This window comes from Mastigoproctus giganteus, chromosome 1, assembly GCF_048544385.1.
Source record: "Mastigoproctus giganteus isolate SK-2022 chromosome 1, ASM4854438v1, whole genome shotgun sequence".
Classification (NCBI taxonomy): domain Eukaryota; kingdom Metazoa; phylum Arthropoda; class Arachnida; order Uropygi; family Thelyphonidae; genus Mastigoproctus; species Mastigoproctus giganteus.
Window position 1 is genome coordinate 255194807 of NC_143575.1, and position 15321 is coordinate 255210127.

At 36.9% G+C, this 15321-nt stretch overlaps 1 protein-coding gene across 2 annotated transcripts in view; it reads left to right on the forward strand.

Annotated features, from left to right (window-relative positions):
* Positions 1-15321, forward strand: part of LOC150091797 (uncharacterized) — a 115921-nt gene that overhangs the window by 66883 nt on the left and 33717 nt on the right. For both annotated transcript variants that reach the window (XM_090376985.1, XM_090376988.1), the window contains exon 4: positions 14374-14542. In XM_090376985.1, the coding sequence (XP_090233111.1) occupies positions 14374-14542 (169 nt within the window). The remainder of the gene's footprint in view (positions 1-14373; positions 14543-15321) is intronic.

Genomic DNA, 15321 nt, shown 5'->3' on the forward strand with positions numbered 1-15321 from the left:
GGATTCTTCTGCTCCTATGCTTATCTTTGTGACACTCTGATTTCTAGGAAAGATGATTATCCATATTGGGGGTTACCCTGACTTCTAATCTCTCTTGGCACAAGCACATTACAAATATAGTTTCCTCTGCATCTAAAAAACTTTGTTTTCTCTTTCACTCTCAGTGTTACTTTTCTTCCAAACAGCTGTTCACTCTGTACAAATCGCAAATCCGCCCTACCGTGGAATATTCTTCCCTCGTGTGGGGCGGTGCCCCCAAAACCTAGGCGCCTCCGTAGCCAGGTGGGAAGGAGCAGCAGTGCATAGCACACGCTTCATGATTAGACCAGGGTTCGAGCCCGTCACCACCAAATACGGAGGATGTGGAAAGGTCAGGGAATGACCACCGCATATCCCGGAGCAATATGGCCTTAGTTGCTAATGCTCCTGTACACCAAATAACTAAAAACCTCTAAAACCCCCAAAACCTCTCTCATGCTTCTAGTTTCCATTCAGAAGAGGGCATTTAGGTTAATTAATGACTCATCTCTAACAGGGTGTCCACTCTCTGCTTCATACACGTTTTGTTTCTGCCGCATGTCATTTCTCTCAATGGCTACTTCCATGGACACTTCTTCTGAATTGGCTTCTATAGTTCCCACTCTCTCTTTTAAAGCAATCCGAACACGTGATGCAACCAGCCAACATCCTTTTACTCTCCAACTTCAAACTCACAGAACCAACTTTTCTTCTTCCTCATTTATTCATTCAACTTCTATTTTCTGGAACAACCTTCCTTCATACATATTTCCTGAAAATTACAATCTACAGAAGTTCAAATCTAATGTCAACAAGTATCTTCTTTCATCTTTTCAACCTTCAACCCATGCACGTTACTAAGTACTGTAAATTCTAAAAAAAGTACAGTAATACCCCAAAGTTACATGATAGGTGGGTCCGACGAAAATCGCTTGTCGAATTCGCATAAGTCGGGGTACAACTTTGCATATATATACATATAAATTTTGTTTAATTGGAACCAAGGACTAACAAAAACACTAGTTTAGAAGAAAAATATTTAATAAAATTGCAGTTCTTTATACATATTAATACAAAATATGTATTAAAAAAATAAATGAGTTATGTAAAAAAGTTATTTCGATGTCGATGGCTTCATAAAATCTAACAAATTCGTCTGACGACACAGCGCCTTCTTTTTTTCACGCAGAATTTCTTCATAGCAAGCTAATAATTTTTTTATTCCTTGCTTTGTAGCTACAACGCGTTCTTCGTTGGAGTCTGTTTTCTAAAATTTTTAAACCCTTTTCAATAGAGCTGAGACCTTCTGTCAAGTTTTCAATTGTTATGTGCTTTTCTGGTGGAACTGGGTCTGAAGTGTCGGATACTTCAGTGACGTTTTGCTCACGCATCTCTATGAGCTCATTCATTGTCAGCTCCTGACTATGTGAATCCAACAGGTGACTCTATTGTCAGGGAAACAGGGAACATGCTTTGTAAAAAGGATAGGTGGAACAGGACCAGGGTATGTCTGCCAGGGGCAAAGGTTGATGACATTGTAGAGCGAATATCATCTTTTAAGGGCACATAAGGTGATATAGTTGTACACGTTGGCACTAATGATATTAAGAGTAGGAGACCGGCAGAATTACTTAACAAGTGCAGGTCACTGTTGAACAAAAGCCGAGAATTAGGGTTGAATTTGAAAGTGTCTGCAATTCTGCCCAGACACGATAGGAGGGAGTATATGATGAGAGTCTTGTCGATCAATTCGGCCCTGGAAAGATTGTGCAAGGCTCAAGGGGTAGAATTTTTTTCAGCCTGGACTGTACTTGTTAACAGGAGAGATTGCTTCTACAGGAATGGGATACACTTAAATAGAAAGGGTGCAAGAATATTTGCTGATGCTATCGAGGCAGTGTTAGGTGGGTCGGAAAACTGCTAGCTTGGGGGGAGACAAAGACCAATAGATTGACAGTAGCCACTGGCAGAGGTGAAAGAGATTCTTGCACTGCTTCTATTAGAATGAGCAGAGCCTGAAAAACAAGTTGCATGATATTTCAGAGACTGCTGGGAGCCATTGCGGTACAAGTAAACACATGGGTTGTGTTAGGGTAGCTAAGAATAGAAACAGGTGCAGGTATACTTGCGTGTACGTCAGTCCTCGTATAACACGTGTTTACACTACACGAATTCGATCATACACGATTTATAAATAGGGGAACGATATCCTATATAACACGAACCGAATTCGCTTATGCACGATTCGCCTTTGTGTTTACAAGAAATGGCAGTCGAACGCAGAATCACCCCAACCGAACACAACACGATAGGAATGAAGAGAAGATTCTGAAAATGTATTAATGTGTTTTTTTTTTTTTTTTTTTTTTATCCACGAAGGGGAAACACATTTCACCATAATAACATAAAAACCAACACAATTCCAGCAATTGGTATACAGTGAAACTTCCCTTTAACAGACAGCCATGGGGAACGAAAATGTGTCCGCTAACAAGAAGTCTGAGGGAGAAAAAAAAAAAAAAGAAAGAAAAATCGTTAAACGTTTAATGTAAAATTAAGTTAAAATATATACAGATTTTGAACAATATTTTTGTAAATAATATACAATTACATACACAAGAGATAAAGAAAAATCGTTAAACGTTTAATGTAAAATTAAATTAAATTGTATACAGATTTTGCACAATATTTTTGTAAATAATATACATACAATTGTGCTATGCATATTATGACTTTATCTTAAGAAAAATACATACAGTAATCACTTATTTTCTTCTGCACCTTCTTCCGGCTGATAATTTTGTTTTCAACATTTGTATGCAGTGAAGAAAACATCGAAAGTCCTTCAGTATCTTCTTCAGCGGCGAAAAACATTTTTAAACGATTGATTTGTATGAGCGCTTCTTCTATTTTCATCGGTGGTTCGTCGTTAATATGTTCTTCGACAGAATGACCTCCTTCCATTTCTTCATCCTTATGAGGAACTTCTTGAAAAATATTGATGATAATGTCGTTGATATCTAGAGCACCATCTTCTGTAGTGAGGTTCGAGTCTATATCTTTGTAGCCAGGGTCACTTGTAGCCGAAGTGTCGTACATTATCAATAGATGTTGAAGTTCTTGTTCTTCTTGGTGCTCCACATTGCTGTTCATAACTTCAATTTTTGCGTTTGAGAAGCCAGACTTTACAAAACAGTTCACGACAGTTTGTTTTCTAATTACGTTTACTGAAGAGGAAATCCATTGAATCGCATCTAGGATGCTGATTTTCTTTGCAAGGTCACTCGCACATGTTACATCGTTCATGTTTGCAATGAGATGTCTTAAAACATGTTTTCTGTAGTGAAGTTTAAAATTTTTTATTATCCCTTGATCCAAGGGCTGACACTCTGCAGATGTGTTTGGTGGCAGAAAAACGATTTGAATGTTGGACAATTCAATGTGCGGGTGAGATGCAGCATTATCCATGAAAAGAATAATTTTTCTGTTTTGACAAATCATGTTTTGGTTAAAGTGACCTATCCATTCGTTCATGATATCTCGTGTCATCCACGCTTTTTTTATTAGACTTCCAGTCAACATTCAAAAGATTCAACTTTCTGCCCTTGAAACGAGAATTTTGTTGTTTTCCTACAACAAGAGGTTGTTCAAAGTCTCCCAGCATATTTGTACACAATAGTACAGTCAAGCATTCCTTAGAAATTTTTCCGCCCTGGCACTTTTCGTTTTTTTAGACTCATTGTTTTTTCAGGAAGAGCTTTAAAAAACAACCCTGTTTCGTCACAGTTGTAAATATCCTTAGCTTCAAAATCACGACATAAATCTTCCAATTCGACGGTCCACTCTGTTACAACCCCAGTATCAACAGATCCACCTTCACCACTTACGGTTTTCCAAGAAATTTTATGCCGAGTTTTGAACTTGTCTAGCCATCCCACAGAAGCTTTGAACTCATTTACACCCATAGATTTCGCAACCTCCAAAGCCTTTTCCATAATAATAGGCCCATTAATGGGAATTTTTTTTTTTTTAGCACGTTCGCGACAAAACCACTCATACGTAACATTGTCAATATGAAGTCCAACAGTTTTTGGGAATGATTTTTGAACCTGATCATTTCCGTGTTGCCAAAATTGTTTGAGCAGTTCATTTTTTTTCCTTTAGGATGTCGCTTACCTGCGTCTTCCCGATTTTGAATTTTTCGGCGAGATTGCGAACACTATTTTTTTGCCGATCATACGCATGAGTTCGACTTTATCTTTTAAAGTTAAATGTTTACGAGAAGACATTGTGCACTTCACACGACACTGAACAAAACTGAAAACTGAAAAGACGAAAGGCCGACCATAATCCCCCCCCCACACACACACCGAATTCATCAGAAGTTTTACACGTGCCTTAAAATTCTTGAAAAAGGGTTTAGAACCACGATGTAAACCTTAATAATATTCAGAGAATCGGAAATAGAAAATAAACACACGATTGAGGCAATACGTGGAAGAAAAGTTCCTAGGAAAAGGGCCGTGAGCTCTCCCGCAGTCCGTTATGGGGAGATCAAATTAAGTGCTAATCTAAACAAAACTGCAGATTCCCTGTCCGCATCCGTTACAGAGAGTGTCCGCTAGACAGAAGCTGCAAACACCTTAAAACCAATAGAGGTGAGTTGGGGAATTTGAAAATGTCCGTTGTAGAGAGATGTCCGTTAACAAGAGGTGTCCGTTAGGAGAAGTTTCACTGTAATCGCAAATGCAATTAGATCGAGTTTACTACCAGTTTATAACAGATTCCACTAGCAGAAACGCAACTGGAAATTGTTTTTATTGTTTTATGGTAGTAACCCCTAGAAATGTGCTTTAGTAAAATGTGAGGTGTTAATAGTGTATCTCTGCCTTTACGCCGTTGTTTATTCAGTTGCTACACGTGCACAGCTTTGTTTATGTGTATCAACGTGCCTCCTCGTTTTGTAATTGTGCTTTATTCCCTAAAAATGAGTAAACTTCTTAAAAGGTGTGAAAAGGAAGCGTCCTGGTGAAGACACTGCAGATTCAGAGAGAAAAAGAAAAGCAATATCAATAAACAGGTGCGGACTGGATCAAAAATTCTTACCCGGGAAAATATATAGTGGCCTTATACTATGGTTTATTGCCAAAATCACACCGGCCACTGGGATTTCCCCTGTAAGGCTTATGGCCAGTCTGCCTCTGTCGATAGAGAAAAAATATGAAATTGTGAAACACTTTGAGCGAAATGAAAGACCATGTGATATTGCACGTGCTACAGACCTAAATGAGGCAACGCCGAGAATTACAAAGAATGCAGAGAAAATAAAAACAACTTTAATAGCAGGAACAACTCAAAGTGCAATTAAAATCCATTAGATTAAGACAAAGAATTGGAAGAGATGGAACGGCTGTCATCTGTTTGGATAGAAAATCAAACAAAAAACAAGTTTGCTTACCATAGAAGCAAAAGCATTAGCAATATTTTATTACGTAATAATCGTAAAAAATACGTGTTTTATTCGTAAAAAATACGTATTTTTTATTATTTATTATATTATAATAATATTATAAAAAATTATAATATTATTTTTTATTACGTATTTTAATCGTTATAAAATATGTAAGTATTTTATTTATTGTGTTTGGTAATGTTTTGGTTACCAATGTGTGTTCAATCTTGGATGGTCGGCACCTAACCCTATTTTTCCCATAGGGCCTGTTGTTTACATTGCACGATTTTGCATTGCACGAGGGTTTCTAGGAACACAACTATCGTGCTATACGAGGACTGACTGTACACCAATGCTAGCAGTTTAGTAAACAAATTTGATGAATTTGAGGTATTGCTCAAAATATCAAAGGCAGATATCGTTGGGATATCAGAGACGTGGTGTCACACAGATATAAGGGATGCAGAACTGGAATTTGGGGAGTACAACGTCTACAGAAAGGATAGACAGGATAGGAAGGGGGGAGGGGTTATGCTATTAGTTAAGAAACACATAAAAACCAAGGAAGTGAAGCCAGTCGACATCGCTGGACAGTGCAGTGTTGAGTCAGTTTGGTGTGACATAAGCATTGGGAGATCAAAATTGAGAGTAGGAGTGTGCTGTAGGCCTAATGACTCTGATGAGTATAATAAGAAAATGTACAGGGAAATAGAGTGGGCCAGTAAATCAGAGAGTCTTATAATGGGAGATTTTAATTTCCCAGATATCGACTGAAATGTGGGGGATGGTCACTCACACACTAGCAGGGCTTTTGTGGATTTATTGGATGATTTTTTTCTACATCAGCATGTTCGGGAGGCAACTAGAGGGAGTAATACTCTTGATTTGATTATCAGCAGTGATTCTTCATGCATTAAGAATCTGCAGATAAATGAACCACTAGGTGGCAGTGAACACAGTGTGCTGAAGTGGGATTTACTCAGAGGTAACTACCATTAGGGGTAAAGGGAAGGGTTATTGCTTCCGTAAAGGCGACTACGATGGACTGAGACAGTATTTAAATTCTATACAGTGGGACCAACTGATGATGTTACCAACAGCAAATTCAAAATGGGAAGCATTCAAAGAACTTATCTTGGAAGCTACTAGGCTTTACATACCAACTAAGAAATATTGTTCAAGGTTTAGGCCAAAATGATTGTCAGATGAACTAATGAGGCATATGGCAGAGAAGAAAAATGCATGGGATACTTACAAATTAACACGACACAGAAGCCTATGATAGATACAAGTTGATATGCAACCAAGTTACAAAGGAGGTTAGGCAGGCGAAGGCAGATTACGAGAAATCCTTGGCAAGGGATGCAAAGAAAAACAGCAAAGAGTTCTTTACTTATGTAAACTCTAGAAGGAAGGGGATAAATCAGATTGGTCCACTTGATATTGATGGGTCAACTGTTGATGATCCTGCTCAGGTAGCTAACAAACTAAATGAATATTTTGCATCGACATTCACACATGAGGAGTTATTCAGCGAGGAGAATGCCAGAGGTGTATTCAACTCTAGCAGTAAGCTACAGAATCTTGAAATAACTGGGATTAAAGTGGAGGAGAAATTGTTGAAGATAAACACAAGAAAGGCACCCGGGGGTGGGTGGGATCTATCCAGTTATATTAAAGGAGGCAGCAAAGGAAGTAAGCAAACCCTTAGCCATTATTATGAGAGCTTCCTTGGATTTAGGGGAGGTACCCATAGACTGGAAATGTGCAAATGTGACCCCAATTCACAAAGGAGGATCAAAGGCTGACACAAGTAATTGTAGACCTGTGAGCTTAACTTCTGTTCCAGGAAAATTAATGGAGGCACTGGTTAAAGAAGCACTGCAGGATCATTTAGACAAGACTTCAGTTATAGCTCGGCCACAACATGGTTTTGTTAAGGGAAAGTCTTGCCTGACCAATTTGATTGGATACTATGATGCAGTCACAAAAGAACTGGATGCAGGGAATAACTTTGATATTATATACTTGGATCTTAGAAAGGCTTTTGATACTGTTGCACATGGAAGACTGCTACACAAATTGGAGCAGTGTGATATTGGAGGCAAATTGCTGCTATGGATAAAGGGGTGGTTCAGGGGGAGAAGACAGAGTGGTAATCAATGGACACTGCTCATCGTGGACTAATGTTATTAGTGGAGTCCCTCAGGGCTCAGTGTTGGGTCCATTATTGTTTTCTGTATATATAAATGATATTGATGATGGTATATCAAGCTTAATGCCCAAGTTTGCAGATGATACAAGGTTGGCAGGGTTGTCAAGGACACTACTGACACTATGCTGCTGCAACAGGATCTGGAAAGGTTGAGCAGATGGGCTGAGAGGTGGCAAATGAAGTTTAACATTGACAAATGTAAAGTACTACACATGGGAAACAGCAACCCCAGAGCAACGTATCAACTCTGTGGTACTACACTGACAGTGGTAGAGAATGAAAGGGACTTGGGGGTGGTTGTGCAGGCAGATATGAAGTTCTCTGAGCAGTGCAGACGGGCTGCAAGAGTAGCTCATGGAGTATTGTCAATGATATACAGGAATTTTTCCAGCAGGGATAAGGAGGTGATTATTCCCTTGTATAAGGCAATGGTCAGGCCACACCTAGAGTACTGTATACAGGTCTGGAGGCCTCATTTCAAGAAGGATGTAGAGCTGCTGGAACGAGTACAGAGAAGGGCAACAAGATTAGTGAATGGAACAAAGGGGTGCTCTTATGAAGAAAGGCTTAAGTTTTGCAAATTACAGTGTCTGGAGACTAGGCACCAGCGAGGTGATCTGATAGAGGTGTATAAAGCCTTGAATGGTTTGAGCATGCTCAATGCTGATGGGATTCTTCGTCTAGCTCAGAATAATCACCTGAGAGGGCATAAATTCAAATTGAGGAAAGACAGATGTAGGATAGACGTGCGGAAATTTGCCTTTAGCCAGCGGGTGGTTGGTTGGTGGAACAGACTTCCATCCCTTGTAGTGGAGGTTGATAGCCTAAATAAGTTTAAGGCTCAGCTGAACAGGTATTTTGAACGAACAGAGGGGTGAAGTGGAAGTGGGTATTTTTTTTTTTTTTTTTTTTTTTGTCTGATGCTGCATAAGCTTGCTTTCTTGCATCAAATGCCTCTACTAATGCTAATGCTAACAGCTCGTTGACATCATCACCACTGACTTCCAAATCTAATTGCCTGGCAAGATTAACAAATTCGCCTATCACATGAGCGACATGATCAGTTTCTGACGTTCTTTTCGTCTCATTTTTGAAAAAAAAAAAAAATGGACAAAGTTTCTTCCAGACACCATTCAATGTTTTTTTGTGAATTTCATCCCAAGATTCTTCAATGATTCTTACGGCATCTAAAACATTGAATTGTTTCCAAAAGTCTTTAACAGATATCTCACTATTTTGTCTCATAGCTTCATTCAGACGTGCAAATGAATGCCTTGTGTAGTAAGCCTTGAATGTTTTGATAACTCCCCTGGTCCATTGGTTGAAGCAAGCTTGTTGTGTTTGGAGACAAAAACCCAACTTTCACACGTGGGTCGAAATTAATTAGGGTGGCAGGAGGGTGACCGGGTGCATTGTCAATAAGAAACATCACTTTAAATGGAATCTGTTTAGACTTGCAATAACGTTCGACTTCAGGTATGAAGTGGTGACCAAACCAGTCCTCAAAAACGGAAGCTGTCACCCAAGCTTTATGGTTTGACTTCCAAATCACTGGTAAGCTAATTTTAGATATACACCAAACGAAAAAATCAAGAACCGCGTAAGTCGGGGTATTACTGTACCTATACATAACAATGATCCTTGAGAATGAAAAAAAAAAAATAGTATGAAAAACATTTATTTAAAAAAGGTTGTTTAGGCATGGGTAATGCAATTCCATTATTTCTACTATCTAGGTAATATGAATGCATCGTTTATTCATATCTCATATTGCAAATGAACCTTCAGGATGAGTGGCCGAGATATTGCATTGCTTTGAATAAGTAACTTCACCAGACTAATGTTACTTATTCTCGGCGGATACCACCACCCAGATGGCACCGTTTCAAAGCTTGTTGGCTTACTTGTCGGTGGGTGGGCAGGTACCCTGTTGTTGCAATCGCGACAACCCAGTTATGAAGTTATAACTCCACAATATGAGAAATGCTTGATGGTATGCATGGTTTAATCTTAAACTATTTCTTGACTAAATATCCAAGAGTATGAAAAAGGTTGTTTATGCATGGGTAATGCACTTCCATCATTTCTACTACCCAGGTAGTATGCATGCATGTATCTCGCATTACCCATGCATAAACAACTTTTTCATACTCTTGACCATTTAGTCAAGAAATAATTTTAGATATAAATTTAACATGATATACTGTAAGATAGTAAAGTAACTATAAGGAATTGTGGGAGATGTGGTTTATTTCTTTGGCAATTCTTTATTCTTTATTTAATTTTAGTTTACTTTATTGTTTATTATTAGTTATATTTTGTAGTTTACAATAATATACCTATGTAAATCTAAGCAGACGCCATTATGGAATTTTTAGTGCAAACCCCCCCTGGAACACTTGGGGGTTCACAAACCACTGGTTTGGAACTGCTGGCTTAGAAGCACACTGTTTTTCTCTATAAATTTCTTCATGAGGAACTAAAGCTAATGATAAAGTTCTACAAAAATTTAAACTCCTCTCCAAATTGGGATCCATATCCAGAGCTTCTTGGCTAAGCTGATTTGCAAGTCCTAAAAACTCAGCTAGTCTCTTCACAGTCAAATTTTTGTGTGCATCTTCTTTGTTTTTGTTATCTTCTTCACATTGCGAAAAAATATCGTTCACTGATTATTATTATTATTATTATTAGCCTTATGGTGCAAGGAAGCCCGAGGCTTATGCTGCACCAGCCAAAAAAAAAATTTCCCCAGTTACCCTGAGAGAGAGACAGAGACAGACAGACAGACAGACAGACAGACAGACAGACAGACAGACAGAGAGAGAGAGACAGAGAGACAGAGAGAGAGAGAGAGAGAGAGAGAGAGAGAAGTAGAAGTAGAAGGGAATCACCAAGAAAAAGAAAAATGATGATATCCAGCTCAGGACCCTGGGTGTGCCAAGCCCATACTCACCAGATGTGAGCCCTTGGGGATAAATATAATTGTTCCCTATGAGATTCAAGGTCTTCTGTGATGTCTGCTGGTTCAAGTTCTTTAAATCCCTCTCTGCTAATCATTTTGCCAATTCTCACAATCTCAACTACCTATGGCATTTCAACCATGACTTTAGTGCAGCTTTGTGGCCACAGCTTTTTCCACACTGCATTCATTGTTGAGTTCTTAACTTCACTCAGCGCCTCCGTAGCCAGGTGGGCAGGAGCAGCAGTGCATAGCACATGCTTTTTGATTAGGCCGGGGTTCAAGCCTGTGTCCACCAAAGATCAGGGAATGACCACCGCATTAGCAACTAAGGCCATATTGCCCGGAGCAATATGGCCTTAGTTGCTAATGCTCCTAAAAACCAACTTCACTCCACGCAAACTCAGTATTTTTTACAGCATCAAGATATAATTCTGCCAATAATCTCGAATTGAAAGATTGCCTATTGCATCAGTAGCTTCTACCAATTGCAAAAAAGATCTTGGGTAATAAAGTTTAAAGGAAACTATAACACCTTGGTCCATTGGCTGAATTAATGAACTTGTATTTGCTGGAAGAAAGGTAACTTTCACATTTGGGTGCAGGTCAGACAAATGTGCAGCATTGTCAAGAATGAGCAGTATTTTTTTTTTTTTTTTTTTTTTTTTGTTTCGACACAAAAGCAATTTAAAGACCATCCTCAAATTTTTGCTGTCATCCAGGCTCTTTTTGCTTGATTTCCAGTGAACTGGTAAGGAGCTTTTTGATATTCCTTTAAAAGCACAATTTTCTGACGTATAAATTAGAAGCAGTTTACACTTAAAATCACCCTTTGAATTGCCACATAACAAAAGTGTTAACCTATCTTTTGCAGCTTTGAAATCCAGGGTGGTTTTCTCTTTTGAAATGAATGTTCGGCGTGGCATGCACTTCCAAAATAAGCCAATCTCATTAGCATTAAACACTTGACTTGCTAGACAGCCCTCAATTGCAATAACATCCTTTAAAGTTTTCAGATACAAAGAAGCAGCTTTTGTATCTGCATTGGCTGCTTCACCCATTAATTTTAGATTGTGAAGACTGTTTTTTAAAATTTTAAAACTAACCCTTACTGACCTGAAAAAAGTCTGCATTGGATAAACCGGCTTCTTCTTGTGAGTGATTAAAAATTTGTGGAACTTTGGAGCGAATAATACCTGAACTAAGAGGCATCATTCTTTTTTTGATTAAGATCTCCTATCCATAAAGAAAGTAATTTTTCAGTTTTCTCTATTAACAGATTTCTCACTTTTGTAGTGCATTTTTCAGCCAATGATGTGAAACAGATAACTGAACTTTTAATTTTCTCAGCATTTTCCCTAATTCATAGAATGCTAGATTCATTTATGCTGTAAATCTTGGCCAATGTCACAATCTTTTCGGCATTTTCTAACTCCTTAATAATTTTTAATTTTTCCTCTAAATTTAAAATTTTTTTGTTGTAGCTTTCTTCATTTTAGGCACTAATTAAACACGCACTTTATATAGACAAGAAATATTAAATCAGCAAAAGCAGTGCTTACTGATTAAAACACTTTACATTGTGTGAGCCAGAAAAAGATTGTCTGAACAGCTAACGTAAAACCCCAGGGGCTCACATCTGGTGAGTATGGGCTTAGCAAACCCAGGGTCCTGAGCTGGATATCGTCATTCTTCTCTTTCTTGGTGATTCCTTCCTCCCTCCCTCCTCCTCCCTTTTTTTTTTTTTTTTTTTTGCCTGGTGCAGCCATAAGCCTCAGGCTTCCTTGCACCACATGGCTAATAATAATAATAATAACAACTGAAGAAGTGAGTTCCCGAATTAGGAAGCTGTTTCAAAAATAACCGGACACATACACACTACTGTTTATTGCTGTTTGGTTAAGAACAGTTTTGAATGCCTTTGTGATATTTTTCTAAAGCACCTTTTTGGAGGTCATGACCATAAAACAATATGCAGTTTTAGGTTTATTGGGGTTTTATGTCAGTGCAATCTATTATAAATGGATATTAAACTCTTATCTATTTTGCATTTGCGATAGTATTGATAATTGGATTTCTGTTGGATTTTGCGTTATTATAGCGAAACGTGTTTCCCCTTCGTTGAAATCTTCAATCATGAAAAAAACATAAATAAATTAAATCTGCTCTTCATTCTTATTTTTGAAGCTTCATAAACAAAAATTGCGCAGGTAGCAAAACTTGCCACACAATCTAAATAACTTAATTTCTATAACTGAAATTAAGTTATAAAGATTTTTTTATTACATTTACCAGTTAATCAGTGAGGTTATTTTATTACAAAGCTAAAAATTTAAGTAACTAAAAATATATTTTGATGAGGAATATCTCATCAAGAATTAAACTAATTGAAAGTTCACAGATGCACTCTTTGCTTTATACAGTTACATGTTTTAAATAGTTTAATTTTTGGCATATGCCATGTGACTTTTTGATGAAATATTTGAGTGGAATGAGACATTACATATTACCAATATATAATGATGTGTATATATATAATACCAATTTTTTATACTGCATTACATGTTGCATATACTGCAATTTTTTTTTATAAGATTTATCAGCAATTCTTGGTTTTGATTTTTACATTTCTTTGACCCAGCCCCACAGAAAAGCTGCTTGTCCTTAAATTTGGGGTTTAAGTAGGGGGAGGGGACATTTTGTTGGCCATCAGTGACCTGTCTACTATCCAGAAAGCTGATATTCTAACTGGGCACATACAGTTAGTGTTCACTTTTATAGTAAAGTAAGCCTTAATGACTAATCTTTATTTCAGTTACATAAATGTTTTTTATCCCTTTCTGTTTAAGCCCATTACATATTTTAAAAGGGGGGATTCTTTTCAAGTACCTTGCAGTAATCAATGATTTGCACTCTGCGGTTGGTTTTTTTTTTTGGCATAAAAACTAGGTCACACGCTGAGTACCAATGATCTTTTGTTTAGGTTCATATAAGGAAAGAGAATCAAAACTGCTAAATATTTTATAAAATAAATCAGATTAGAAAATTACAAAGAAAAATAGAATCATACCATTCCTTTAAAACACTAAAAAATTATTTCTAGGAACCTGGAGATATCTTTCTTGTTCGTCATGCAAGGTTATGAAGAACAGTGTGTGAAGATACAAAAAACAGTAATGAGACTAAGGATTGAAACTACAGAGAAATATTTTCAACATTGGTATACAACCACTCTCAGCACTGAATCTATCCATTATCTAATGTACTCATTAAGTAAACAATAAAGGATACATTTTTGCAGCAGATCTGGCTGTTATAGCAGCACAAAAAAAAAAAAAAAAAAAAAAAAAGTAAAGCAAAGGTGATTAGAGAATATTTGAAAGAGGGAGAAGAAACAATGGGAAAAAATTTGAAATAGCTGTAAAAATGAGAAAACATTGAAAGGAAGATCATAAGAGATAGCAGACAATCAAAAAGATAAGCAAAATATTGGCATAAAAAAAAGTGATTAAAATCTCTACACAAGTCAGTCAGTGATAAGACGGTTAACAGCAATAATAATCTTTAAAGTGCTAAGGTTAATTACAGACTCATTCATGTAATTTTTACTTATCTATTTATATCAGGATATTTTCTTATCTGTTTCATTATTATTCCATTATTTTATCATTTGAATAATTTTATATGACCTTTGATAGAAATAAAAATATTTTATTTTTTCCATTTTAGTCCAATAGCCCATGGCCACCCCCTGTTACTTCTGCAACTGCACAGCCTACAGTTACCATTACTACTACTACCACTTCAACTAATGTTACTTCTCAGAGTAAGACAAAAGGCTCTCTTGATTTACTCAGTGAATTTGGAGAAGATATTTTCAGTGCACCTAGTTCCACAGGTATACTTTCATATTTATTAGTACAAGACAAGAATAATGTCTACATTTGGATTGTGTTGTGAGACATAATAAGCAATGATGTGCACACTTTTTTATTCATTGTTTAGATAATTGTGGCACCAAATCCATGGATCACAGTACATGAGAAGAAATAAAATATAAAAGTGTAATTAAAAAGTTGAAACAAATACTGTTTCTTTTAGAAATCTAGGTGGCTTTATTGATTTTCAGTAGAGTGAATTCCGAAAATTATGATTCCGTTACTAATTTTTAACATGCAAATATGATATTGAATTGTGTGGAGTTATATAAATTTATATACATGCTACTCTCAGAGTTACACTGGTGAAATTCAGTGGGCTATGTATTGCATTGCATTATTGACCTATAATTCTTTATATATTCATTACATTATTTAATTATTCATTGTTTTCATGCCTCAGGACCTGTTCAATGTGGTAAGACAATAACTTTTTTTTTTATGAAACCACCGAACATGAAAGGTATTAGAACTTTTAGTACTTATCACCATGTGTGGGTTGAAAGCTGAGAAGACAGAAGAATAATATATACTTATTGATGCTACTTGAATTTCAGTACATTGTGATTTTCAGGAAACACATGTGAAGAAAAATTGTTCCAGAAAACAGAACTTGAAGGGATAAATGGGTAGAAAAGTTGATTTTATGAGTTTTCAGTTGGACAGTAAATAGACGGTACCTAGTTGTGCCATATCTTCAAATTGGTTTTAAGAAGGGGGTGAGGAAGTTTTCGGAGCA